General features: G+C 37.7%; 1 protein-coding gene across 2 annotated transcripts in view; it reads right to left on the reverse strand.

Moving 5' to 3' along the window:
* The window catches only part of MBD5 (methyl-CpG binding domain protein 5), a 151,738-nt gene that overhangs the window by 39,068 nt on the left and 84,674 nt on the right, over positions 1–27,996 (reverse strand). For both annotated transcript variants that reach the window (XM_023752422.1, XM_023752421.1), the window contains exons 3-6: positions 18,096–18,769; positions 14,492–14,594; positions 13,238–13,418; positions 6,772–8,907 (exon numbers count right to left, since the gene is read on the reverse strand). In XM_023752422.1, the coding sequence (XP_023608190.1) occupies positions 6,772–8,907; positions 13,238–13,418; positions 14,492–14,594; positions 18,096–18,208 (2,533 nt within the window). In that variant the 5' untranslated portion in view covers positions 18,209–18,769. The remainder of the gene's footprint in view (positions 1–6,771; positions 8,908–13,237; positions 13,419–14,491; positions 14,595–18,095; positions 18,770–27,996) is intronic.

Here is a 27,996-nt window from a genome sequence, read left to right on the forward strand (position 1 = left end):
AATGAGGTGAGTTTCTAGAATAATACAGTTAATTTGTACCCTTTCATTGTATACCATGTTATGTGTAGTGCTAAAACAGTGTTTAGCACATACTAGGTGCTCAATAAATATTTGCTGAGTTTATTACCCCATGAATAGTTTGAGACAGTGTTTAGGCCAATTTGGGGCTGCAAAATCAATTTAGTATGCCCCAACCATAAATAAATAGAAAAGAGCACACTGCATAACTAGGGTATTATTTTGTGGAAACTTCTTCTGTTAACGTTTGAGTGCTGGGTCAAGTTCTGTTAGTGGGTGATAATTTCAGTGAATCATGACTTTTAAAAGAAAAGAAATACAACAAAATAGGATAAAAAAGAATATATCAGAGTGCATCACATGTAATAAGTGTGTATTTTTTTCCAGGAAAATTTTATTTGTTATACATTAAAGATATATCTTCGGTGGATTGTAAGGCAAATCAGTTTTTTTTTTACTGTGGGAAGAAGTAAAAAACAAAAGTTTGAAAAACACTGCATTCAGATCTGGCCTCGGAGTTGCTCAACTCTGTGGGGATGCTCCATGGAGCAGTGCTCCAGGAAGCACATCCATCAGCCTACAGCGCGAGTGGTGTCCCTGTGGGGTGGGCAGCGCCGGAGCCCGCTCAGGGTGTCTGTGATAAATACTCTCTTAGACCTGTACCTGTGGGTCTTGGATAGACTTCTAAACTTCCCTGGACTAGCTCCACCCCAGGAGTAATTCAGCTACTCCATCAGAATTCTGACATCCAATTCCATTTTTAATCTGTGAAAAGGTGAGTTGTTACTTTGCATTTGCAATAAGTATAATTCTTAGAAACAATGTTTACTCTCTTCTTTGCTTGGTTGGCATTAATGTTGTCTGATATAAGTTCCCGGAAGATAAGAACTTAATGATTTGATTTATTTAGTACCACTTAGACATGGTACTAAATGATATCTATTTCTATGACACCATAGGAACATTTTTGATCGTTATTTTTAATGAGTCAAATTTTTGCAGAGTTAGCATCACTGCTTATAATTTGGGTATTTTCAGAGGCTACTTCACTGTTTTCAGACCACTTAATTTTAGTAAATAATAGCTTAGGCATCACTCTTGGACTGAAGAATTTCTAGTAGCTTTATGTATAAGTGAGCTTGGTGTATTGCAACAAAATAAAATTCTCCCAATTTACACACTGGGACAATTTATTTCTTGAAAGGTACAGAATAGCTAATTGGATCAGCGAACATCTCACCCCACTCTGAGTTCTGTTATCTCCTTTGATGACACAGACTCAATGTCTAAAGCAAAACACGTGTTAGCTCCTTCTTTTGCACACAAGGAAACATTAAGCTTGGGATATGTAAGCAAAACAAGTGGTATAACCCTGATATTTAGGAAACCTTCTTAAGCAGAAAGCCATTGTCTGTTGTAAAAGTATCTTCCAACAAAGAAGAAATGGCTCATTTTGCAAAAAGTTAACCAAGTGAATAGACATAGATTATCATCACACAATCAAGAATTTAATATAGTTTTGGTATCTGGTTAAAAAACAAGAAGGCAACTTTTAACCTAGAAGCCTTGTGCATGATGATAAAATCTAGGCATTTAAAATTTTGGGTGGAAAAACTTTCAATAGAAACTAATGTATGTTCAGTCATGACCTTAGGAGAGCCTCTGGCATTCTTCACTCTACATTAGTCTATGTTAGAAGATTATTTCTACACAAACTTCCCATATCTTGAGAGCTCTAAACTCATAGAGTATAATCACCCTTGAGCATTTTTATCCCATAATTTTTTGTACCTATAACATGTAGGAAATGACAATTTCCCTTTATTTTCTGTCTGGCATCTTCTGAGAATAAATAAATATATAGAACAACAACAACAAAAACACAAGCTTATTATTTTGCAGTCTTTTACCAAGAGTGTTCTTTTGTGGTCTCTATTTCATTTTCTTATACCTACCATATCAATGGTTATACTGAGTTTTAATCAAATGCATCTTATGCTGAAATAAAACATGTCTTTTCCAGAGTTTAAAAATATATATATAAATATCCATGAACATATATTTATTTGTAGGTTTATTTGTATTATTCTTATAGTCAATTTTTATCTTTAAGAGTTAAGGCAAATAAATGTTTCAGATATTTTCTCTCCTGGTACAAACTCATACTCTGCGCATTCAGAGAATTTATTTCCATGTGTTTAGATGAGTTGACTTCATGATTTTATTAGGAGAAAAATAAGAGAACATAAAAAGCATTTTAAAGTAAAAAAGTTGTATTTAATGACCTTATCATATTTGAGTAAAGCAAGGTTCAGTTAAGTTAGCAGAATAGTCTAAATCTTTTTGTTTCTTTGAAAATTGGAAAAAAACCACAGGGCCACGGAAAGGATGTGTTGGCTGTAATGTGGGCACTGAGGGACCAAGTCCCCGCAGAGGCCCGGGTGGCAGGGCACTGACAGAGCTAAGTCCTTGCAGAGGCCCGGGTGGCTGGGCACTGACGGAGCTAAGTCCCCGCAGAGGCCCTGGTGGCTGGGCACTGACGGAGCTAAGTCCCCGCAGAGGCCCTGGTGGCTGGGCACTGACGGAGCTAAGTCCTTGCAGAGGCCCCAGGTGGCAGGGCCTGACGGAGCTAAGTCCTTGCAGAGGCCCTGGTGGCTGGGCACTGACGGAGCTAAGTCCTTGCAGAGGCCCGGGTGGCTGGGCACTGACGGAGCTAAGTCCTTGCAGAGGCCCTGGTGGCTGGGCACTGAGGGACTAAGTCCCCGCAGAGGCCCGGGTGGCTGGGCACTGATGGAGCTAAGTCCTTGCAGAGGCCCTGGTGGCTGGGCACTGAGGGACTAAGTCCCCACAGAGGCCCTGGTGGCTGGGCACTGATGGAGCTAAGTCCTTGCAGAGGCCTGGGTGGCTGGGCACTGAGGGACTAAGTCCCCACAGAGGCCCGGGTTCTTGGCATGTGTGTTTCTGTTCTAAGGTCAGCAGGCAGGCAGGAGGCAGAGGCCCGGAGAAATGAAATTTGAGTCAAGGGCACTTGATTTTGGATTCCTCTCTAAACCAAACCACCACAAAACATGCTGAAACCTGTCTCTCTTCATAAATTGAAAGTTACTTTCAAAGTACATGACTGAGGGCTCTCTGAACAGCCTGCCTTCGGCAGTTTGAGTGTTTGCACTGAGATCAGGAACTTTGGGAGTTGGTGGTCAGATCCACAACTTTGCTTTGCCACCTCCTACTGGTCAGTTTCTTGATCTGTCACGTGGAAATATTAAACCTTACTTAAAATCTGATATCCAAAACGCTAACAGAAACCTGTAAACTTCACAATGCAAATGTTTAGAGAGCTTTAGTGGAAAGGCAATTTCAAAACTCCAAATAGAACCAATAAAGCCTTGATATCTAAGTTTCACAAAATGTTTTCTAAGCATTTCATATCTTTTATCTGATTTTTAAAAAAATTATCTTTGCCTCCAATTCCCATACTTGAGTGTGTCCCATAGAATTCACTTATAGGCCAAAATAAAAAATAAAAAATAAAAATCTGTACCTGGGTTGTTTGTAATAGAAAAACTCTTTAAATGAAGATTTAGAAAATAAATTACCAATAGAATAAAGCATTTTGAGAGCAAGTGATTTTTTGTCTTAATAGATGTCTTAATGTAACATTTTTGAGCTGTTGCTTCGGAAAGTGGATAAAGGGCTCTGGATTGCACAGGAGGCCACCTGAGCTCTGTCCAGGCTCCGTTACCATGGAGCAGAGCTGGCCTGTGTTACCTTAGTCTCTTACCCTCACTGTGTATCACACTGGGAATGACAAGACTAGTAAATGCATAGTCAACTCCTTTAAAAGTCTAATGACATGTTATCCACTAGGAAACCCATTCTTATCTGAGTCAGATGATACCAATTCATTAATATAAAGGTCACCAAATTAGATTAGCAAATGAAGAGTAGTTCTCTTGATATTTTTCACAGTTCACCAGCATGGACACAAACATTCTAATTGTTGTACACTATAATATTTGAGTCCACAGAGAGAAGGCAAAAATAACCGACTGTTGTCTAAAAGTGTATCAAAAGTTTAAAAACGTGGCTTGTAACATGCTTCAATTCATTTTCTGTTGGATATTTTTTAAGATGTTGAAAGTGAAAAGAGTTTTTTTAACCACTAAATGTTTCAGTTGAAGAACTTATGCAGCTGAAAAGAAAACGAATTTTAGAATTAGATGAACCCGAGTTCAAATCTGATTTCAGTTATATATGATCTTGGACAGTTAAGTTCTCTGACACTCAATTTACTCATCTGGAAAATGGGAACAATGATGCCTTATGCTTTGGAAAACTGTATATGTTAGAAATAATCTAGGTAAATCACTTGGTACATTAATAGGTACTCAATAATAGCTATAAGTAACATTTTAAGAATAAAGTGTTTTCACCTAATATCTAACTGGTATGCTAGAAATATCCAGCAAAACTTACAGAGATAGTTGTGACTGTCATCTGCTGTCTGACTATGAATGAATGCCCAGCCTGGGTGCTTATTGGATGGATGAACAAAGTCAGTGTAAATAAATATTTAGTGTAAGCAATTACAGTGACAGAACATTCAGTGACACAGTTAACTACATATCAAAAAGAAAAATGGCATTAGAGACCTCTTCGATGTTCAGCTCATCAAAATAGTTATATTAATTAGTAAATCTACTAATTTTCATAACCAGCTGCATATTCAATCTATGTATATTAAGTAGTATTTAATTTTATTAAGTTTGATATTTTAAAGATTCTTACTGACCTAAGTTTTCATCAAGCATATGCTCTCTGTTAGCTTACATATAACTGGTCACATCCATATCATTACTAGACATTTATTCTTACCCCTTTTAGCTATTTATATGCCAGCACTTTTCTTACATTAATTAACTTTAAACTTGTGTGTTTTGAAACTCCCAACACTGGAAATCCGGATCCAATGTTTTACACAGATGCGAGGAACAAGAAAATACATGTTTAAGACTATATAAAATAAGTCTACAATTGACATCCAGATGAAACAAGAATATAAATAAATGTTTGTCTTTACATAGAAACTTAAATACATCATTAATAAAATACATACACTTTTCAATATGAACTGAGACCTGAAACAAAGTAAGTTGAGGTAAGGGGTATCAAAATTTGAAGATATAATACAACGAAACTAACAATTCTCATATAAATGATTGAAAGTATGCTTAATAAATATTTAAAATAGTTTCTTATTTCACGTAACTTTAATCTGATAAGTGCACAAGATTAAATTTTCATTTGTGTGGAATTATCTAAAAAGGAATAAGAGTCATTGAAAAGCTAGAAGCCCATTTGTAATAAGTCTCCTGTTAAACACAAAACATAGTTTCATGAAATTCCTTAGACTAAGACTATCAAGAAGGCACTAATGATTTCAGTTATCTTCTCCACCTCATATTCTTTTTAACACAGGAGGCCAATGAATAGTTCTGCATTAAATACTGACAACAAGACAACACGAACATGAGTTGTGGAGGATGGCAGGTGTAGGTAGTGACACTGGGAAGAAACACTTGATCTAACTATCAGTAACAAAGATGTAGGTCACAGCGCTGTCCCAGCAGGGCGGTACGATACAGTCTACACATGCCTGTACAGCAGCTTACTATTAGACGCCTCAGCAGTTTTCTCATTTTCAGAAGCACTCTGGTTTTTAAAGCCCACTATTTTCATATTTGAATTTTGTCTCAACAACCACCTTTTATTTTCTCCCTGGCATTTCCCACAAATCTCCCAAATCATTAGTGCTGTGTTTTTGGGTATTCTTTCTAATGTTTTCATGGCCAAGTTTTCTGATGTCTCGATGAAGTTCCCTCTTTACATTTTTTAAAATAATAATTTCTGAGGAATCTATTGCACAAAATGCAGTTCTTTCTAATGTGTCTGCTTTTAAATAGACTTGTCTCCATTAACAGTGGATGAAAAGATACAATAAATTTGGGTTCAAAACCTAAATGTCAATGCTAAAAATAATGGTTTAGTTCTACAAGAAAACTGTAAAACAATATCAAGATCAAAAATTCTGGAAATCAGGTTTTCAAGCCTTTTTTTTATTAGAAAACTTAAATTATTACCCTTTTTAAAAAGGGAGTAGTCATTATCCATTTTTTTAATTTTCTCAAACAAATAATAATAAATGATAGCAAACTAGGATAAGAAAACACATTAGAAGACAGCTTTCTACGTCATACAACTTCTGGTTACCTCTTCCTATCCATTCACCTATTTCTGGTCAGCAGCAAGAACAGAACATCCGTTTATCTTTGCCTTTTTGGGTTTTCCAAGATGAGCTTCATTTACCTGAATACAAACAAAAGCTAGGGGACACAGATTTTATATTGCAAGAGCCAAGAACCTGGCTCATAAGCCAGGATGCCCTGCCTTCTATGGCTTCTGTAGTTTAGAGTCCAGTGGTTACACGACCAACTGAAAGTTGAATGATATTCGAAACGACACAGATTGACAACAAATAACGGAAACAAATGGAATCCCCATGGCTGTTGTTTCTCCCTAGTAGACAAATCCCTAGCATTCTGTAAATAACATTATAAATACTAAAGAAACGATGAGAATTTCACAATGGGGAAAGAGGATCATTGCTTATCATAATAAATATTTTGGTACAAACTTTAAAAAAACGTAGAAAAGTTTAGTACCTCTGGGTACTTTTTTCTAAGAAAACCATACCTGCTTCAGAACTTGTTTGATTATAGCTGCTAACAATGCTGTTTGGTATCACTGGAGTGGAGGACGTTGAAATTCTTGACTGAGGTGGATTGGGATGTAATGAGTTTCCTAAAGCCATGCCCGACTGACTGAGCATCCCACAGTTCCCGCTAGCCTGAATCTGATTGATCAAACCTGCAAGATGGTGGTTGGGGACTGAATTGTGACTGTGAACAAAGTTAGTGTTTGCGTTGTGGCAGTGCACGGCTTCCCCTCGGACGGGGATGTTCTGTGTCAGTGAATTCTGAAGAACACTGGAGTTCACACTGGGGTCTGTAAAATGCAGCTGGTTAGCAGAGCAAGGCAAAGCAGTATTGGAGGCCCCACAACCCGGGGTACTATTGCTACTCAAGTGAGAGCTTTGACAACTCATAGACTGTAGTAACTGAGACATTGAACTGATGGGGAAAGAACCCTGACTTTGCTTCCTCAGCAAGTCGGGTCCAGGTTTAGGAACTGAAGAACTATCCATTTGAGACTGTCTGAGCAAACTCAAAACTGTGGTAGGAGGCTGTTTTCTTTTCCGCAATGAGTCTTTCTGCTGAGACATCAGCTTATCTCTTAGCGCTGCTCGACCACTTTGCCCTTCACCTGTTGGGAGAAGCATGTTGGCAGTAGGAGGGAACATGGTGTTTAAAGTGCTATGTCCTTCAGTGTTGCCACTGCCAGCAACAGCTCCGGAATTGCTACTGCTGCTACTGTTGTTACTAGCAAGTTTGTTTTGATTTGCTAGCTGTGCTTTGGCTGCTGCTGAGAGTAAACTACTTGCTGGAAAGGAGGCAGCATTGTGCTGGTTCAAGATCTGATTTAAAGGCATTCCCAGCAAACCAGGCTGACTCTTTACAGAACCACTTCCGGCAGGTGCAGCAGGAAAAGCGGCACTGCTTGGGGTAGTTAGTACATTACTCATTCCAGCAATTAATGGGTTAGGGATATCCTTGTACTGATGATGTCCATCGGACTTGGTGGAAGGGCTTGATGGCATTGATGGCCGTGGGGACCCTATTGTTGACCTTGGAGACCTGGGTGGAACCTTAATACCACTGCAAGCCGCTTGGGGTCCTAGAGGTGGCATCATGAAATTTCCATGATCTGATGATGTGGAAGATGAGCGTGATCTTTGGGGCGAAGCCTCAATCCTTCCGATTCCAGCCCCCATCATGTGCACTGGGGATGTCACTGGAGAAGGGGACAGGGAGGTTGAAGCTGAATGCTGAATTCTTTGAACATGACTCCCATGATTCATGTGACCAGGTTTCACGGTTGGCAAAGGGAGATTACTTGGCAAAGGAACAACAGCAGGAGGCATGCTTACATTCATCACAGGTACCTGAGAGTGGACATTTGAATGGAAACTAGTTGGATTAATGATAACAGGGTTCTGATTCGCCGGTTTACTAGGAATAGGGTCAAGAATGCCAAGTGGATCTTTCTCAGATGTTAATGGCTTTTTCTGAAGAGCACAAGAAGGTGGAGGAGGGGGAGGTGGGCCGTGGGGTAGTTTGTGGTGGAACATTGCTCGTGGTATTTCCATATTATTTGAAAAATTACACATTGGTTTTTTCATTACTGGACTCTTTGTAGTCAAGGTTGGGGAAAGAGGTATATTAGTCCTTCCAGCCATTGCACAGGATGACTGTACAGGAGAACCGTGTAGCATTACTGAAGGTGGAGAGAGAGGAGTCCTACTCAGGTGAATAGGACTGGAATTGGGAGCTCCATGAAAACCAGGATTATTTCTTGTGAAAACATCAGGGCTTCCAAGTGGGTCAGTCCTCGGAGAGATTGAGCCATCTCCATAAATCTGGGATCCTGACGACGCTGGGCTGGGCAGGCCTCCATGGCTGCCACGGAATGGAGATTTCTGTCCATGTTCACTGCTGCCCAATCTTTGCCGGGGGTAGACGGGGTGGAGTTCTTGTTGCTGGCTTCCAGGCAGTTCTTGTACATAGAGCCTTCCCATGGCATTGGATGATCCCATCATTAACTTGAAAGGATGCTTACATTCAGGCATTACAGAATTTGTAATTCCTTCATGAGACTTATTTCTTACGGATCTTGGAGTTGCTGCCCGTGAAGGTACCACTGGAGTCGCATCTGATGTGAAAGAAAAAGAAAAATCTGTTAAGTCGTCTCAGTTCTTTTGTATTTGGGGGTGGGGGATGAGGAGGGAGGAAATGAGGAAGGGAGGGCAGCTGGAAATAGAAATTTGCAAATAGACGCCGTGCCTCCATGCAACTAGAAACTCTCCACTCTACATTAAATTTTGATTTAAAAGTGCACATTATTCTCCCTTAGTTGGCCAAAGGTCCTCAATTAACTGCTCATTATGCTTGTTTGCCTCTTATCTGTTGAGAAAGAATGAAAATCTGAATCAGTTCATACTGACATTCGCCATTCTAATACTATTTAGAATATGCAAAATCAAGATTGACAGCCCACATAGAATTGATGATGCTACTATCTTGTTGAATTTGAAATTTTTAGGAACACAGTTACAATAGAAAATTATTATCCGTGTGGCATATTTTCTTGGGTGATTTAAATGAATTGCCATTTTTACCAGAAAATCTGTTGCCCTATAAATGTTTCTGTTATCTTACTGAAACATCATCAGGACAGCTATAGAAACGCTTCTGTATCCCAACATTTTCACTGTAAAAGAGTCTTAATTTTTGTGAATAAAGTGAATGGAGTTCAGAATCTTTTATAATGGGAGCGATGACAATGGTAAATGCAGTGATACTGCAATCACACCTGACTTCCAATCAAGTCTCTAACACTGCAGTTTCTTTGACGTTAACCAGTCATTACTGTAAAAACAACTTTAGCCAGTCAACTCAGGTAAAAGGCTGCAATTCTTTTATTAGGATAGAATTCCTATGCAACATTTAGACTGCCAAATCCTTAGTACTGGGTTCTAATTGCCGTTCCTCTTCCTACAGAGCGCATCTCTCCCTCACTGGCCTTTGGAGTCCCTTCAGTCCCTTTGGAGATCAACAGAAAACAGGCAACAAAAGCAAGCTGGCCCACTGGACAGAGCTTTCACTTTATCTTGTTAGAATTCTAGGTTCAAGTTTTTTAGCCCCTAAGGATGTTTCACTATTTTTATAAAGTTGTACCTTGTAAAACAGGGATAGTAAATAAAATTGATTTCCTAGGCCAAGTCCCATCAACTGGTGGTGGCTGAATAGAGGGGTATGAAGGAAAGGATGCTGAGCCTTGCCGGGCTCTGTAGAAAATGCCACTGAGTCTACTACAGGCACAGGGGTTGAGAGTGGCTTCATTCATACTATCTGCTGGCCATCCCCATTCTGGGACTTACAACATCTTGGCAAGTACACCTGGATTCATTTGCAATCAGAAGTACATTTACTTACATGGCTACTTGCACATCTAAGATAAATATACTTCTCCTGCCTGCGAGGTAGTACACAGATCAAATCAGATAATGTTTTTTTTTTTTAAGACAGTGGTTCGTTTTAAAAAATGAAATCCAGGTAGGGTGCATCCAAAAAGTAAGAGAATGCAGTGAACATACATTTTCCTTTGGAAATGTGGGCTTTCTGTTTCTAGCATGGTGAAGATTCTGGATAGAGTAATTTCTGAATATAATATATGAAATGTTGAGAACCAATGATATAAGAGAATTGTAGCAGATAAACTCAACTGAACTTATTTTCTTGTTAAAAAGAGATTTTCAAAGCTTGCAATAAAAATAATATATGAAAAGTAGTTGGGGTACTAGGCATGGCTCATGGTGGGAACACAGGTACCTGTATTAGCCTTATTACAGGATTGACTGTGTTCTCTTCGGGAACAAAACTATAGACTTGTGTCTTTTCTTGGGTATTTCTATAATTATTTATAGTTAAGTGATTAAAAATGTAGACATCGGCATTTTTAAATGTACAACAGACAGAAAAAAATATACAACAGAATTTAGAAAATAGTTGTGTTTTAAAAAGGATTTCTTCCATACCTGGGGAAACCTAGTTACCATCTTTAAAATAATAGGAATACTAAATAAACAAATAAAAGTCATGCCACTGTTATGTTACACTTAGGAACTAAAGTATTAGAAGAGTTGGCAAGTATAAATGCTAGGTACCCATCAAGGGCTTTCATGTAGAACTTTCAAAAGAATAAGCAGAAACTAAATGTATGTTTATGTATGTTAGAGGTGAAAATTACTATATGAGTCTTCTTAATATTTAAGGTTGAGCTTTAAATAATTAAATATTAAGATAGATATCAATTTCATAAAATTAGGAAGTTGATATAAATGTTATGTCTGAAGCTAGTAAAAGAGGCAATTAATCCAATAAAGTATACCATTGTAAGAGTGGATGGAGATATGCCTCTTAAACCAGTTCCAGTTAAATATTTATCTTTATTTTTTAATAATGAAACTTGTTAAGATATGAAAAGTTGAGAACCAAATCAAGACTCTGTTATGGTCATTAAAAAGGCAACAAGGCAGAATGTAAAAAGAGGTAAAACTGTTTGATATGAGACAGCAGCAGATATGAGCATATACAAAAGTGAAATCATAGTTACGTTGAGGTGGCAAGATATCGGTAAATGTTAAATAATTTATTACTATTAAATGTCTTTAAACTGTGGCAATATTTGTTTTTAATTAAAAAAAATGTAGCTCATCAAAAGAAAAAAAATCCCTTAAAAGACTGTTTTTTCTTACATACCTCAGTGGAGCACTATTTTTCTGATCATTCCTGTTCAAGCTTAAAGGTTAGAGGTTATTGGGAAGGAGCTCTCTGGTCATAGCTGCTAACTTATCTCCCCGCCCTCTTCACATGAGTGCTAAGTGTCAATCTATACCTGTCCAATGTCACAACTGCTCCTCTTTGTAAGTCCGTAATTTGACCCCAACTTACCTACGCAGGCTTAATCTTCCCCTCAAGTCAGATTAGTTTCCACATCGATTCTACTCATTCTGGACAAGAATTTTCTTATTTCCCTCATATTTCTAAATCCTGCAAATTTCCAGGTTGGTTCAAATCTGAGTTCTGCTGTAAAGCCTTCTCTGATCACTACAGGGGCCACTCGTCATCGGTATTTAGAACTCTGCAGAACATCACTTCGCCTTCATAAGCAAACACTTTGGCACTCAGTCACATTTTATTCTGAATTACTATTCAAGTGCTAAGTAGATTGTAATATTTTGGAGTTTATAGACTAGCCATTACAAAAAGAAGTTCCCCAGTCTCAAATCATTATTCCACAGATTACATATTAATCTTAAAGGGAAAAAGTACCTTAACAATGGAGTGATCAGATGGATATAACTATACCCAAGCAATCAAACTTAATGTCATCAATATGGGATAAATTGACATTATGTGCCTCCTGAGGAGGACATAACATCACCTGTGCAGTATTCCTAGCAAAAAATTTTTAACTTGAATATAAATGAGGAAACAATCAGGCAAATCCAAATTGAGGAACGTCCTATTAACATTGACCTGGACTCTTCAACAATGTCAGTGCCATGAAAGAATGAAAAGATGGGGAACTGATGCAGATTAAAGAAATGGAACAACTAATTGCAGTGCACAATCTTTGATTGCATCCTGGATTAAAAAAGAAAACCTGGTTTAAAATAACTATAAGAAATTATTAGGACAACAGGAGGAATTTGAATACAGCCTACATATTAGATAATATTGTATCATAATATTATATCAGTGTTAAAGTTCCTCAATGTGACAATTAGATTTTGGTTTGTGAGGAGAATGTCTGTGTGTGTTGAACTATTTAGGGGTCAATTTTTATGACATCTGCAATTTCTAAAACAAAATTGTTAATTGGTGAATCTACATGAAGGGTACGTGGTATTCAATAAACTGTTCATGCAATTTTTCTGCATTTTGAAATTTAAAAAAAATATGAAAGCATGCATTCATGCATACAGGTGTGTTGGGGGAGGTATAAAAAGTTCCTAAAAAGGTAAGATCTACTAGTAGGTGCTCAATAAATAGCTATAAAATGACAGAAAAACATAACACTGCTAGTTCTTGAAAATATTATTAGTTGCATTTGAGGACTTGATACCACACATTCAAGTACAACCTTAAGAAAAAGGCTACCTCTGATTCCTAAAAATCTGTATCACTTTCTCTTTTGTTAGCCCAGCTCCATACCCCCATAACATGTGCATGTGCTAATCAGACTCTAATTATTTAACTAGATGATTTGGATAGGACATTTTGGGAAACAACTTCATGGGATTTTTCAGAAGGAGTTTGCTACTTGTAATAAGATGATAAGACACTCATAACTTTAAAAGCATTGTGCCTGTTTGAAAAGTGGCCTTGGAAAATGCTTGGCAAAGTGATCTCCCATGACTCCGCGAGGAGAGGAGGGGGTGGGGTGGGATTCCTAAACCCTTCCCCAGGTTACATACTTGTTCCTCCTCCGGGACTGGTAAGCACCAGAGAAGGATGTGGGGCTTCCATGCTTTTATGAAGTGTGGCCACTGCGATGATTTTCCTTTTATGGATGCATAGCTTTGTGACATCTTCATCGGCTTTAACATCTTCTGCAGTTCTCTGCTTCACAGCAGCTCCAGGATCAAAATTAAACACCTGGAAAAAGAATGGCCTCGGTTTAGAGCATGTCGTAAAAGCACAACATAAAAAGTTGCTTTCTTAAAACATTTCTTTACATAGATTAGGCCATCAATATGAATAAAACTTTCTCAAGTTATTTAAGAAAAGCAACTTTATGTAACTTAATAGTACTTCTGCTGAACTCGTGGCTTTTAGTGGCACAGTAAATAATGAAAATTATCCTAATTCCACCATAGCCAAGATAAATATATGCAAAGGTATATTATCTATGTTCTCTGATGTTATATTTCCTGCTGTTATAACAGTACAAAAATAGATGAAGTTCAGTTTAAAAATCCAAAAGCTGACACTTCTATGTGCTAACTTTTCCTTTGGCTTTATTTTATTACTATATTAATATTACCTTTTCACCTATTAAAAATCTACTCTTCTATTAAAATAATCTTATTGTGTATATATTTATGAGATGTTTCAAATGCTTTTTTCTTTTTTGGAATGAGGTGAAGGTGAAACAAATAAGAAGAAAAAAGGTGTCTGTTAATTTTATTTCTAAAATTAGTACTATAATAGATACTCAGAGAACAAGAACCTGCTTCCATAATAAATAATATTTTATCATTTTAAACAGTTTTTACTTTCTACCTTGCAAAGGAGTAAAACTGTTTCACATTTTGAGTAGGAAGGTTCAGTTCAGCTTCATCATTTTAGAAGCATTGGTGGCAGATTTATCAACACCAGTGCTAAAAATAACATTGCAGATTGAGCAGTTACAGGAGGGGAAAAACTACTGCACTATTAAATGGTGAACATAGGTAGAGCTCTAATAAAATGTGCAAAAAATGGCTTTCATAAAGTATTTAATATGAATATAGGTTTGTCACCTTTGAAAATGACTCTGGGATTTGAACCACTTTCCACAGTCATTAAGCATTCCAAAATGCATGCAAAAGATACCTAATTAGATAGACTTTAAAATGCATATGTGATTGGAGAAGTAATATAAAAATGAAATGCCAAATCAGAAAAGCTAATATACGAAACACCTAGAAAAGAGAAAACTGCTGATAGAACTGTTGTGAAATGGTTACCTTGGGAAGAATAAGAGGACATTCCAAGCCACACTTGCATGTTCCGTCAGTAAGCAGGTATGTTTTAACCTGCTCCAAGCAAGATAACAAAGACCCACTGGGACTGTAAAAATAGTTCAAAAAAGCATCAGGAAATAATTCTGACTGCACATATCATATGAAAAAAGGCATAATTTATAGTCTTACTGTCCTTCACAGGATAATATTTTCCTACTAGGGAAAAGCATTCTCTTTGTCAATATTATGCTAGCTGCTAAATTATAGCCTTTTAGCACCATCGCTCTTTCTTTTGAACCAAAATATTTCTCAGAAAAAGACAGATCTTCCTAGAAAATTAAATAAAAGTATTTGGAAAACCAAGCGTGGACTGGGATGGGGGAAAATGCTATTCTTAAGACGACAGGAGCAGGCAGGAGAGGAACAAGAAAACAACATGAAAGTAATCATTATCATTTTAAACCAGAAGATCTACTTTTGAAGCTGTTGGAGGAAAAACTGAAATTTAGGAACACATTGGAGGTCAAACCAGAAAGTCACTAAGTGTATAAAAGTTGGAGCTAGCAAGTTCTTTCCTTTAATCTTGGAGTCCAGAACCAAGTCGTCCCTATGTAAAAATAGGTTTCTTTTTTTTTCCTCCCTCATCCATGTGTTTCTTTGAAGATAGACCTGTGTGGCCCAACTCAAATTACACTGAAGAGCCAAATGGTACTGACGAGGAGAGAGGAGCCAAGCAGATCTGACAAAGGATGAGGGGACTCTTGAGGAAAGAGGACTTTAGGTGGCAGAAAGGGGTGCCTTGCGGGCCTTCTGGCTGGTAAATGGTTGCTGCTCTCAAGGTTACTACTCCTGGTTTTTATTTTTATTTTTAATTTTCTTTGATTTTCATTTACTAGTATAGTGAGGGTTAGTTTAAAATGGGCAATTTGCATTTTAAGACTTTTATTATTAAAATACTGATTTTGACAACCTTGAAAATTATTACACACTTTTCATTCAAGAATGGTCTTTTATTTATGACTGTTTACCAAAACCTTCACTTACACATTCTGATCAAATTTAAATTTGACCAGAAATAATACAAAGGATTACACTACTAGGGGTAGACTATTCTGCTTCTACAAAAACACAGGGAGCAGTTTTGCATCTACAAGTGAGCCAACTTTAAAATGCAATTCATGTTTTATTTATGGACAATCATGTAAGTGACATACATGTAGAAAATCTCAATTAAAATCCTCAACTTTGTCAATTCACTCACTCATTTATTGAGGGTAACAAAGTTTTTCAAATGATCTGTAAAAAATAATAATTCCCATCTTATCGACTTGAGTTCCATGACAGTGGTAATGACCAGAGGTGTTGGAGGTCTGCTAATTTACATAAAACACGACCACCCAACAGTTATCATGTGTAAAAGTTCATGAGTTTTGTGACAAGAAATTGCCTAACATTTTACAGTTAAAGAAGGTGTACAGACTGAATCCTAGAGGAATTTAATTGTAAAATTAAACCTGAAGACAGGAGTTCCTGAATTCTATTAGAGTATTCCACTCTAGACACTTCAAAAACACTTCCTCTCAGTCAGTCAGCTGGCCTCTTTTCTTCAGCTGTACCTCTTTAATTAACTTTTTAAAGTAATAATTAACGTAAAAAACAGCTACAAGTCTTATGGCAAGGATAACGCTTAGAAGATTGGAAGCAGGTGGGAAATTTAATGTGCAGCCTCAACGCCTCCCTGAGGCAGGAGCAGCTGGAGACAAACCTAAAAATTACAAGCAACTGCACATTGAGAAGGGAGCTATAGGAGGGCTAGCCCCTTATATGTGTTCAAGCAGTAATTTAACTCTTTACAAACAAATCAAACCCATACTGGCTTAATTTATTTGAAGGTGTTTTACCTTATCTGGCAAAGTTAGTTTTCAAAATAATTTTTAGTGCAGAGACTTGGATTTGGAGAACTCAAGTTAACTCACACTAACAGATAGTGGAATCTACCTACACGTGGAAAATCATGAACAAGATAACTGACAGATTCCCAGACTTAGTAGCTTGTTTTAATTTAGTTTTCAGCAATCTGAAAAGCTGACTGATCTTTCATAGGAATGAAGATAAAGTTAAAAAAATTAGATCTTCAAGATCCTAGATTCATTTAATCTAAGATGGATACATGTTTGCTCCTTACAGACTAGAGCAATAATAAATATGAACAGCAACACTGACACCTTGCTATATTACATTAATAACCAAGTATTTCTGGCAGTTTGTTAACAGCACCGGCAATAGGAACACTTGAGAAAGTGACCTGTGTGTCCATCTTAACTGGACAAGCTCCACATCCCCTGCTCTCGTATTCCTTCACTCCTCTTAATATAGAGCACATCTTTAGCATCCCAGGAACAAAAGAATTATGTGCCAGAGAATTTCAATTGGTAATTAAGTTTACCTCCAGAAACACCTTACATCAAACAAACGCAGGACAGACTCTGAACTGAATTTTGAGTTGTTATGGCATGAAATAATTTATGTTTATATAACAGCAAATACCTCATTCATATAAATACATCTTTGAACAAATGAAGAATTCCGTTGAAGCAGAGATACAAATAACTGCATTTAAAGTAACAGCATTAATATCATGATGCGACGTGATAACTTTTAAAAAGTTCTATTTCTAGTAGTCGTTTATTACATAACAAAGAGAGATTTTATGGTGTCCTAACTTTTCATATAAACTGCTAAGTAAGGAACTTAGGTGTCAATTATCTATAATAATAAAAGCGTAATATGCTAATTAGACCGGACGACCTTCTGGGGGTGCGAGGGAAGCCCTGGTCCCGGGTGCCAGAGGGTGCTGAGGGAAGGAAGGCCTACTCTTGCACGCATTTTGTGCATCGGGCCTCTAGTTCAATAATAAGACTGAAACTTCTTGCCAACAGTTCAGTTATTCCATTCAACTTGTTCTATAAGAGATACTTGCCCTCAAAATTCTATAGAGCAGGCATTTGCATTTTATTTGTATGATTTTTATGTGAGAGATGAAGAGCCATCTCCATTGTGACCTTTTCTTTTTTACTATAATATGCAAGGATATAGATTAAAAACGGTGCAGAAAAAATAGGAAAATTATTTGTACCTAATATAAGGCTTTAAGAAGTCTACTAATTAAAACTGCCTATAAATATAAACACTCCACCTTCCTTCGGAAAATCCAGCTGAAGCACTCTGAAGGATAGAATAACATTGTCGAGGGACCTTGGGTCTATTTCTAGTATTTACATTCCCTTGTGAATGTGGTAATGATGCCTATGTTTCTTTTAGAAATCTTCATTTTTCTTTATCCTTGTTACAGAGATAAGCAGAACGACACGTTATATAAACACAAGTAATGCGTAAAAATTCTCTCTTGTAACCTAAGGCAATTTACATCGCAAAATAGGGCAGAATAAAAACAGTTGAATATTTCCAGCACAAAGATCATTTATTCAAATTTATTTGAGGTGCTGTCAGTCACAATATTTTGCTCCCTCGGAGGAACAGGCTCTATCTACCTCCTTAATTTTGGGACTGCAACTTGGAGGTAACACAGGTAGTAATAAGGACTCACCTGACATAAAGCACTCCATTGTGATCCACACGGCGCTGCCAACCCACAGGAACTTGTATCGCTGGAAGACCTCCATCCTTGTCCCCTCCGTCACACTCCTTGCCTCCATTCATTTTCTGTGTCTGCTTGGGACTCTCCAAAGATATCAGCAAGAAGATGATATCCTTATATTACAGGGCATGATGGCCTTCAAAAACGGCCAGTGCAGCATAGTTGTTCCCAGACTGTACACAATGCACTGGGATGCTCCGGCTCAGTTTGGAACCAAGTCCTTGAAATCTGCCATTGTGGAAAAAATCAGTTTCCCATTATAATCTACATTAAATAACCAATATTTAATTCCTAAGGATGGTCTACATGGGTAAAGCGGAGTGCTTCTGGCTAAGGAAAATCATATTCACTAATGCTGGTACCTGTCTGAAGTGGGGGAGGGGAGGGGGGTAAAGTTTTTAGTTCAACATTTTGTCTTGAACCTTGATGTTGGACTAAAATAATCTCTACTCTTTAGAAACCAGTCTCATTTTTACAATGCGAGTCGGTTAATATTTCCAGGTACTACCCGCCTTTATAGGCCACATTCTTTAAACTTTCTCTTCATCTTCCAATCTGAATCCAAGATGTTGCAGGTTGGTTCATCTGATGTTTTCATGTCTTCAAAATTCCAATAATGTAGCCTGAAACATATATAAATATATAAACTGTATATTAAATGTTGTAAAACTAAGAACCTGTACAATTATAAATAGAATAAACTGTTAAGTGTACCAAACTACTTTGATGCCCCCTGCCATCAAAATCACAAACAAATTCAACTTGTTTTCTTCTTCTAATGATCCACTTAAACCAATTTGCTTGCTCTTCACCACATGAAACTTTCTAATTACTAGAGACCGACCCATAATTATGGCATTACACACACACACACACACACACACACACACACACACACACTCCTTTAATTCACAATAAAAATATCTCTCTCAAAACCTCTTATGACTTGACAACTGGAAAGTTATGTATTAATCCAATCACAACTGATCACTCTACATATCCTTATGATTTACTTTTTTAATCATCATAGTGGCCTAAAGAACAAAAGGTTTCTGTTTTTAAAAGAAAAATAAAAAGGAAATAAACTTATAGAACACTTCCAAATATAAGAGAAGGTTTCCCCCCACTGTTCTTGAATCCAAGAGTGGAAGTTGCTTTATAGTTAGGAGTTTCAAGCTCCCTTCTATTATGGGGCATGCTCTCTTAATTTCTTTATTGCATCACAAGGTCCTGTTGGGGGAGGACATATTAGCTTGAACCAGCAGGAATCGCTGCTGGTCTAGGATGCTTGTAAGAGTTCCTTCATCTTAAAGGAACTGTTAAATAAAAAAAGATGAGGAATACATTTTAAAAAAGATTTAGTACATAATCCTTGCAAAGATTGTATGTCACAGTTGCTGGCTTATTTGTTGTGGTAAACAAGACTTTTAATAATCAATTTAATATGTAGTGAATGATTACATTGTGAGACTCATGAAACTACTCTAAAAAATGAATGAAAAAATGTTCTCGTATTATATGAGAGGGACTTGTGGTCTGTGATAAAAATTCCCAGGACAGCATCACCCACAAATTCAAAAAGTGTTACATCTCAAATAACTTAATGGAAGCCAGGTGACATGCTTTGGAAAGCTATGTCAAATGACTTAAGATTCACCTGGAAGTACTAGTACTAAAACTGTTTCAAAAAACTTAAATTAAAAAGTCATTATTTTAGCCCTGGTCGGTGTGGCTTGGTTGGTTGGCACATTGTCCTGTGCACCAGAACGTGGTGGGTTCAATTCCCACTCAGGCACATACCCAGGTGGTGAGTTTGATCCCCAGTCGGGGTGTGTGAAGGAGGCAGCCAATCAATATTTCTCTCTCATACCAATGTTTCTCTCTCTCTCCCCCTTCCTCTCTCTCTCTCTCTCTCAAAATGAATTTTAAAAGTTAATATTTTAGAGACTATGTTTAAATATACATGCATAACAATCAACAAATTAAACAGTGTAAGTAGACACATAATTACTTAATCTATATTCCTAAAAGTCTACATTTTGAAGTTCAATCTAAACCTTTTTTGGATCTCTTCCTTAGGGAAGTAGGAGAATGCCTTGCAGTAAAGAGCATCATGTAGTCAGGCATATGCCTTATTTGCAGCCTCAGGTCTGAGACAGGTTAAAGGTGTGGCAATGAAATATATACTCATTTAGCTAAAAGTTGGGAACCATGGTATTGGTGTGGGAAACATTGGCAAGGCAGTGGGAAGAGTAGCAAAAGTCTACTGGGGAAAATGTTGGTATGAGGAAAAGTGCCAAATAGTAACATTCCCGATGGTGTCTCAAGCTGGTGATTGGTACTGTTGGGCCCGCTCTGCTGTGCCTATGATTCCTACTTGCAGGCACTGCATCCTATTTCTGTCTTCCATTCACTGCACCTTTAACCAAGACCCCTTCTGATCACGTATGTGTTTACTCATGTTTTATTCAACAGTTAGTGAGCGGCTGTTATGTACTAGGTACTATGCTACTAGTATGTCCTGTAGTTCAAAGATGGTAAGACACTACTTTATCCAGAGCCCAGCGTAATGCTTGGCACTACAGTGCTGCTCGGTGTGGCAGAACAAATAGAAAGGCAAGTGGGATGAAGGGAGGATGAGAAAGGATAGAGAGAGCAAGGAAGGGTCAGTCCCTCTTTCTCAAGGAGTCCCTGGCCGAGGGGAATACCCAGTGCTGGTGACAAATGTGAATGGGAGAGAAACTTTGTGCCATCCTGGATCCCCAGTTTTGCCAAACAGCAACAGACCCTGATGACTGAAACTTTTTTATTTTTTACAGTCCCTTTTCATGCTCATTTTATTACCTTGTTTTTCTCCTAAATAAATCTCTTCAGTGGTGTCTGATCATTAGAGATCACTCTCATTTTCTCACTTTTGCGTTTTCTAACCCCCTGATGACTTTTTGTTTATCTGCCTGCTCTAGCATGTGACTCCAACTTCCCCGAGACTGGCTGGCTGGCTCTGTTGAGTAATTTGTGATCTGCCAGATAATAACATTGGAGTGATTCCTGCCAAATGTCTCCCTCATATTTCAACAATTAAAAATACAAATATCTGACGGCTGGGTTTTGCATACACCAGAAGTTCTCAAGGCCTGGTCCTGAGACAAGCATCATCATTGTCAATAACATCTGGGAACTTGTTAGAAATGCAAATTCATAGGCCTGGCCCCAGTTACTGAATTAGAAACTCGGGGGACAACCTGTTTTTCCACAAGCCCTCTCTGTGATTCTGATGCATGCCCAAGTTTGAGACCAGTGGCTTAGAATAACACCTTTCCCTCCCCCTTCCCAAGATATGGCCGGTTTTACATCTCCACACCGTGAAGGCAGCCAGCCCTCTACTTCCTTTTGTCTGTGGGAGAATCATCCTATTTTTGTCCATTCGTCAGCCTTCTAGAGGCAGCTCAAGTGTAAGGGCCTTAGGAACCCTGGATACAGCTACTGGTTATTTATCTATAAGTGGCTCTAATTTTCTCAGCAATCATTTTGTGAATTTGGAAAATGCAGAGAAGTTTGAAAATGAAAATAAAAATGGAACTGTAATCTTTCTGCTGAATAGTAACCACTGCAAACATATATGTACCTTCTCTTAATTGTTGTTTACAGAAAATTTTAAAAGCACACATAAGAAAGATTAATATAATAAACTTGAACTACCATTCCAAATTCACAATGTAAGCATTTTGTCAGTTATGTTTTTTTTAAATTAATGACTTAGAAAACATTACAGATGAAGTTAAATACTATCCCTCACCCCCACCCTATTTCCCTTTTTAGTCTCATTCCTCTCCCTCCCACCCTAAAGGGCACCACCATCATGGTCTGATGGTACTACACACACACACACACACACACACACACACACACAGACATATTTGGGATTGTTATATGGATTTTACATTTTTTGCAAATATTACTATATACTGTATATCATTTGGCAACTTGCTTTATAAAATTCAACATTGTTTTGAGAGCTACCTCTATTGAGATATATCGATCTATCTCTCCTGCAGATATATTGATCCAATTCATTAATATTTAATATCTGAATAGCACTTTATCATATGACTAGAGGCCCGGTGCACAAAAATTTGTGCATGGGGGGGGGGTCCCTCAGCCCGGCCTGCGCCCTCTCGCAGTCTGGGACCCTCGGGGGATGACCACTTGCTGGCTTAGGCCTGCTCCCCGAGGGATTGGGCCTAAGATGGCAATCAGACATCCCTTTGGCAGCCCGGCAGCCCTCGAGGGATGGCCACTTGCCAGCGGGGAGCAGATCTAAGCTGCAGTCAGACATCCTTAGTGCTGCTGAGGCAGGAGAGGCTCCCACCACCACTGCTGTACTGGCAGCCATCAGCCTAGCTTGTGGCTAAGCAGAGCTCCCCCATGTGGGAGACCATCAGAGGGCAGCTCCTGCATTGAGCGTCTGCCCCCTGGTGGTCAGTGTGTGTCATAGTGACCAGTCATTCCCAGTCTTTCTGCTGTTAGGGTCAATATGCATATTACCCTTTTACTATATAGGATAGAGGCCTGGTGCATGGGTGGCGGCCGGCTGGTTTGCCCTGAAGGGTGTCCCGGATCAGGGTGGGGGTCCCGCTTGGGTGCCTGGCCAGCCTAGTTGAGGGGCTGATGGCTATTTGCAGCTAGTCACACCCCCTTCAGGGTGGGGGTCCCCACTGGGGTGCCTGGCCAGCCTGGATGAGGGGCTGATGGCTGTTTTCAGGCTGGCCACACCCCCTTTAGGGTGAGGGTCCCCGCTGGGGTGCCTGGCCAGCCTGGGTGAGGGGCTGAGGGCCGTTTTCAGGCTGGCCGGCGACTGAAGCTCCCAGACTCTCCTTTTTTTCTTTTTTAAATTTATTCTGGGATTTATTTACCTTTTATAATTGAAACTTCGTTGCTGTCACTGGAGCTGAGAGCCGGCTCCAGCTCTGAGGCTACGGCCTGCTGAAAGCAGGTATCTGGGGTTTTTTTAGCTTCTATAATTAAAACTTTGTTGCTTTCGGAGCTCAGAGCCGGGCCGCAGCAGGCAGGGAACCTTGGCTTCCTCCATCAGTGGAGCAAGCAAGCCTCCTGCTCGCTTCAGCTGCATGGCTGCCAGCCGCCATCTTGGTTCATGGTTAATTTGCATATCACCCTGATTAGCCAATGGGAAGCGTAGCGAAGGTATGGTCAATTACCCTTTTTGTCTTTTATTAGATAGGATTATACAACTACTTATCTATGGGTATATCAATCATATTAATGTTTGGTTGGAGGGTCTGCACATTTTCAACTTCACAGGCATTGCCAAATTACTCTCCAAAGTAGGTGCACTGATTCCAAATTTTTTCTATGTATAAATGTGTCATTTTGCTTTCAACATTGAGTAATTACAACACTTTGTCCTGAGCATTTTATTATGGCATTAAATATTTTTCCAAAATATGGCTTTAAAATGCTGGGTAGAATTTTCTTGGATAATTGTATATAATTATTTAATTATATAGATTTTTCTCCTAAATTCTCACAATTTATAAATAAATCTAATATAAATATTTCTGTGCATAAATCTATGGTCATTTTGATAATTCATTTAGAATTATTTGTTAAAATAAGAATTGCATAATTTTAGGACCCTTCATAAATTTCTGAATGTGCCAGGAGGGTAATTTTAGGAAAGTACTTCAGGCCATATTTCTCAAACTTTTGACACCCATACATGCCCTCTTCTGCTAAATATTAAAATCTATTCTTTGTGCCTCCAAGATTTTGATAAGTTTATCTTCCATATAAACCTATCATTCAAGATTTAGTCAAGTTTTATTTTTGTAGTTTGTATTATAAAAACATAGTTTCTCTTCTTTTCTAATTTTTATAAATTTAATGTAAAAAGTAACATGATCTACCACATTTTCCCTTCACCTCTCCTAAAGATTTCATTATGACCCACCATGTTTATATCGCTTGTTTAAGCCCAACAGACACAAGTTAGACAGAAACGATATTGTGATATGAAAAGTACCTCCATCTCATTAATATTCTGGATAAAGGAAAGATCTTATACTCATGACATAATTTAAATTGATTTCACAAACAGTTTTAGTGGTAATAATAATGAAATTTAAAAAGTGGTGTGTGTGTGTGTTCTAAGGTGAATACTGTATATGTCACAATTCTACCAATGTTTTCATTTTCTTGCTTCCTTTCAATATGAAAATTACTCTATGTGAATTGGCTTTTGGTGAACTGAATTTTAGTGGCTTGATTTTTTTTACCTTGGCTTTTTCTGACCATGAAGAATTCTAATTAGCTGTCATCTCTTTACAGAGACTATTCTGTAAATCCTAGGTACTCTCTCACACTTTTGTTAATTCACTGACTCCTCCTGATTTTTTTCTTATCATTTATTTGTTTATTGACTATCTCTCCCCAAGGGAATGTAAAACTCCCTCAGGGCAGGAATCTTTCTCTCTAGGACTTCTTATATTCCCAGTTCCAGCTGTAGACCCTGGCCTTAAAGACTTCCTGAAGATTATGCATATTCTAAGTAGTCAACATAATTTTCTATTCTGATTTCTACCATGTAGGCTTATAAAGTTTTAAAAACACATGTCTAAAATGAAAAAGAGGTTTTTAAAAGAAGCCAGTAAGTATGTATTTTGACAAAATATACAAAATGATTTTTTGTTCTAGATTTGTCCCTAATGATCTCATAATTTCTGAGTGTAGAAAAAGTATAATAGAGCTTCTAAGAAAATTAATATGCTAACTTTATGCATCAGAGTTTTATTTATTAAGTGGACTATATATAACACAATTGAATTGAATTAATGAACGAAGCACTAAAATAAATAAATAAATGCAACAATATAAAAATTAAGCATGATTTTAAGTAGTACAATAGACCTTTTTCTCAATGCTGACATTCTTGTCAAACTAAGAATAAACTCGCTATGCAGTGTTGATGTAAATTTTAAAAGTTATACCTGAAACACCATGAAGACTAAATATCAGAGAATATGACCTCAAGAAAATAAGCAGATTCATAAATGTTTCTGAATAACATCAAATATAATAATAAATTCTTCTGAATAATGGAAGACAAACTTAATGGTAAAAATAATGAATTGATTTTTGAATCATGTGATATGAATAAATTCTATTAAAATGTAAATCAGATCAAACTCCAATATTTAATATGTTGTATAATATAAATCATCATTATACTTTATAATACTATAATTATAAACATAGCTCATGAAATACTTAGTTAAATAAGAAGTCCACTCCATTCCTACATTTGCAAGAGTGAACACCTCATGTTCTCCAACTGAGAACGAGTAGCACATAAAACCTACCTCTATACTTAAATGCCAAAACATATGCACACAACAGAGATGTGATTGGATTAAAAATAACATCAGCATTAGCATTTTGGAGAGTAATGTCTGAGTGGCTACAACATAATTATCATTTGATTGGGTAATAAATGTATATACCCATCATCTTTCCATCATTATTAGTTAAATGATGCTCATTAAAGTAACCCTAAATGACATTTCCCCTTTTCAATTACCTTTCACCTGTGTATCAATTATTCAAATGGCTCCTTCATGGCATTTAGCCAGCTCCCTCCATCCAACCTTACCATCTGTTTATTCCACCTTTCACCTGTTTATTCCAGCTATGCATTTTTACTTATGAGCACACTTATCTTGCAGTTAGATCTTCTTTTCATTTTTAAAAAACCGTCCAATAGATCAGCCCCATTTTCACTCTGGTTATTATTTCCATTTGGTTCTTATCTTCACTGTACAGCCACCTCTTCCAAAACACACCTCTCAGATATATCCTTTGTGAGAGACCTAATCTCTTCCAGGCTCTCCTTACTCGCTCCAAGTGACTCCCAGCACATTTATGTTTGCTTTATGCGGCTGTACCAGGATTCCATACACACATCTTCTCTGCCCTGATCACTGACGCTCTCTGGTTCCACATCTCCATGCTCTTTTAGTACAGAGGGATCACACCCATGTAGGAAGGCTACATTTTTCAGAAACTCTGAAGGTTAGGGAGTTTAGGAAAGTCAGAGAGTCAGGCAAGCCTTCAGTGTCAAGGTAACAAGCATGCTGGCCTATGGCCATCTATGGTCAGGAGGATTATTTGTATCAGGCCATTACTTGCTACCACAGTTCAGCAACTTACACATTCTAGTCACATAACAGCCTTTAGAAAACTAAATGCTGAGTGTAGTATACTGCACTGACTATAAATATTTTGTACCTCCTTCCATCAGCAAGTGGGATTACTCTACACCTTGAATCTGGGCTGGCCTGGTGATTTGCTTTGACCAATGGAATAGGATGGATGTGATACTATTGAAGTTGAGACTAACCCTCAAAAGGCCTTGCATCTTCCACTCCTGCTCCTTGTAATGCCACTGTCACATGAACAACCTGAGCTAGGCACCTTGAGGACCACACACCAGATGGTCAACCAGTCCAGCTGAGGCCCCAGACGTATATGTGAGCCCAGCCAACACCATGTGGAACAGGGATAAGTTGGACGAGCTAAGCCCAGCCTAGACTGGCAATCTACAGAATCAAATAGCCAAAAACTATACTGGAAACAAACTGAAAGTCTAAAATAGGGTGTTATGTACATGAATTACAGTATTGAGAAGCTATGTAGCTCTACCCTTTATTAGCTTGTGACCCTGGGCAAGCTTTAACATTTCTTCCCTTATAGAATAGAGATTATAGCCTTATAGAATTGATCTGGGGATGCAATAAAAAACTTAAATCAGTGCCTAGCTCATCATAAATATCCAAACTGTTATTACTTATACATAACTATTAAAATCATGTTATAGAAAATTTAACAGCATAGGAAAGGTCCATGATATTGTCAACTGAAAAGAATACTACAAAGTTGCATTTATAATTATAAACCTTCATTTACCAAAATGCTACTCTATATGTATATCTAGGAATAGAACAGCACTATCCTCCCAGCAGTAGTCTCTGAGTAGTAGGAACATTTTTATATTTTCATTGTTTTTCTGTAGTTTCAACATTTTCTATAACAAAAATGTACTGGCTCTATAATTGGAAAAAATATTATTTCAAAAAAATTAAATGTTATATCTATAGACCAGCTAATTAATATCTTTCAGCTCCTTAAAAGCATTATGGAAACTTTTATGAAACAGTTACAGGCTTTGCACCTCATATTACGCTATCACTGCTCTTTCTGTTTCAGCCAAGTAGAGAAAAAAGATATGGAGAGTCAGAAAGAATACCCATTAACCCGAAAAATCTAAATACTAGAGAAAAAAATTAAGGCCATCCCTTTGATTAGTTCTAAAATGCCCCAGGGTGTCACTCATCTTTTCTGCTTAGGCTACTGTCTCCCATCCTGACCCTGCTGTTCTTCACTAAACCAGCACCTATTTGTCTCAGTTTAAATGTCACTTCCTCAGAGAGGCCTTCCAGGTTTCCCTAGTCATAATTTGGCTTTCCAAACCTAACTTGGGTTCTGCTATATAATATCCAGTAATTCACCCATATTACTACATATAATTGAGCTTTCTCTTTGCCATTGCCATTCTACCTGACTGCAAAGAAAAAAAATGATTGAGACAGTTAACTTCAAGTAAAAGCCTCCCCTTTTACCTTTAACAATATAAGGAAGTGAAAAGTGAGGGTCTGTATGCATATGTAGAAAATGCTTCCTATTCATTTTACCTTCTTAAAAGCTAAAAAGTGAACAATCACCAGCTCCAAAATACATATCCTTAAAAAAACATTTAGAGAATAGTTTTAAAGTATAG

The sequence above is a fragment of the Myotis lucifugus genome, unplaced genomic scaffold (assembly GCF_000147115.1).
Source record: "Myotis lucifugus unplaced genomic scaffold, Myoluc2.0 scaffold_32, whole genome shotgun sequence".
Taxonomy (NCBI): domain Eukaryota; kingdom Metazoa; phylum Chordata; class Mammalia; order Chiroptera; family Vespertilionidae; genus Myotis; species Myotis lucifugus.